Source organism: Penaeus monodon, chromosome 25, assembly GCF_015228065.2.
Source record: "Penaeus monodon isolate SGIC_2016 chromosome 25, NSTDA_Pmon_1, whole genome shotgun sequence".
Lineage (NCBI taxonomy): Eukaryota > Metazoa > Arthropoda > Malacostraca > Decapoda > Penaeidae > Penaeus > Penaeus monodon.
The window spans coordinates 3209181-3209479 of NC_051410.1; the positions used below are offsets into that span (position 1 = coordinate 3209181).

Below are 299 nucleotides of genomic sequence, written 5' to 3' on the forward strand. Positions count from 1 at the left end.
TCGGCCCAGGTCCAGAGCGCCCTCCCGCGGATAGATGCAGGTCCTCCTCGAGAATACCCGCACCTGATCCTCAAACTGAAGAAGCTGCGACTCGAGAAGGACCGTCAAGGGAAGATCTGCGAGGACAACATAAAGCTGGTTCACCGCATGGCCATCATCATGAGGACCAAGAGACTCGACAACATAAATACGGCGCCGAGAGGGTGAGTTGTGCGCCCGCCCTCACGGCGACCCGGACGAGGAGCGGGGCCGTGGGCGTGCGGGCTGAATGTGCACAGTATTGTGTGCATAGATACGTG

General features: G+C 59.5%; 1 protein-coding gene across 1 annotated transcript in view; it reads left to right on the top strand.

The window, feature by feature from the left end:
• Positions 1–207, top strand: part of LOC119589300 (uncharacterized protein CFAP97D2-like) — a 2876-nt gene extending 2669 nt beyond the window's left edge. The window contains exon 3 of the mRNA XM_037937923.1: positions 10–207. Coding sequence (XP_037793851.1) covers positions 10–207 — 198 coding nt within the window. The remainder of the gene's footprint in view (positions 1–9) is intronic.
• Positions 208–299: the final 92 nt, after the last annotated feature.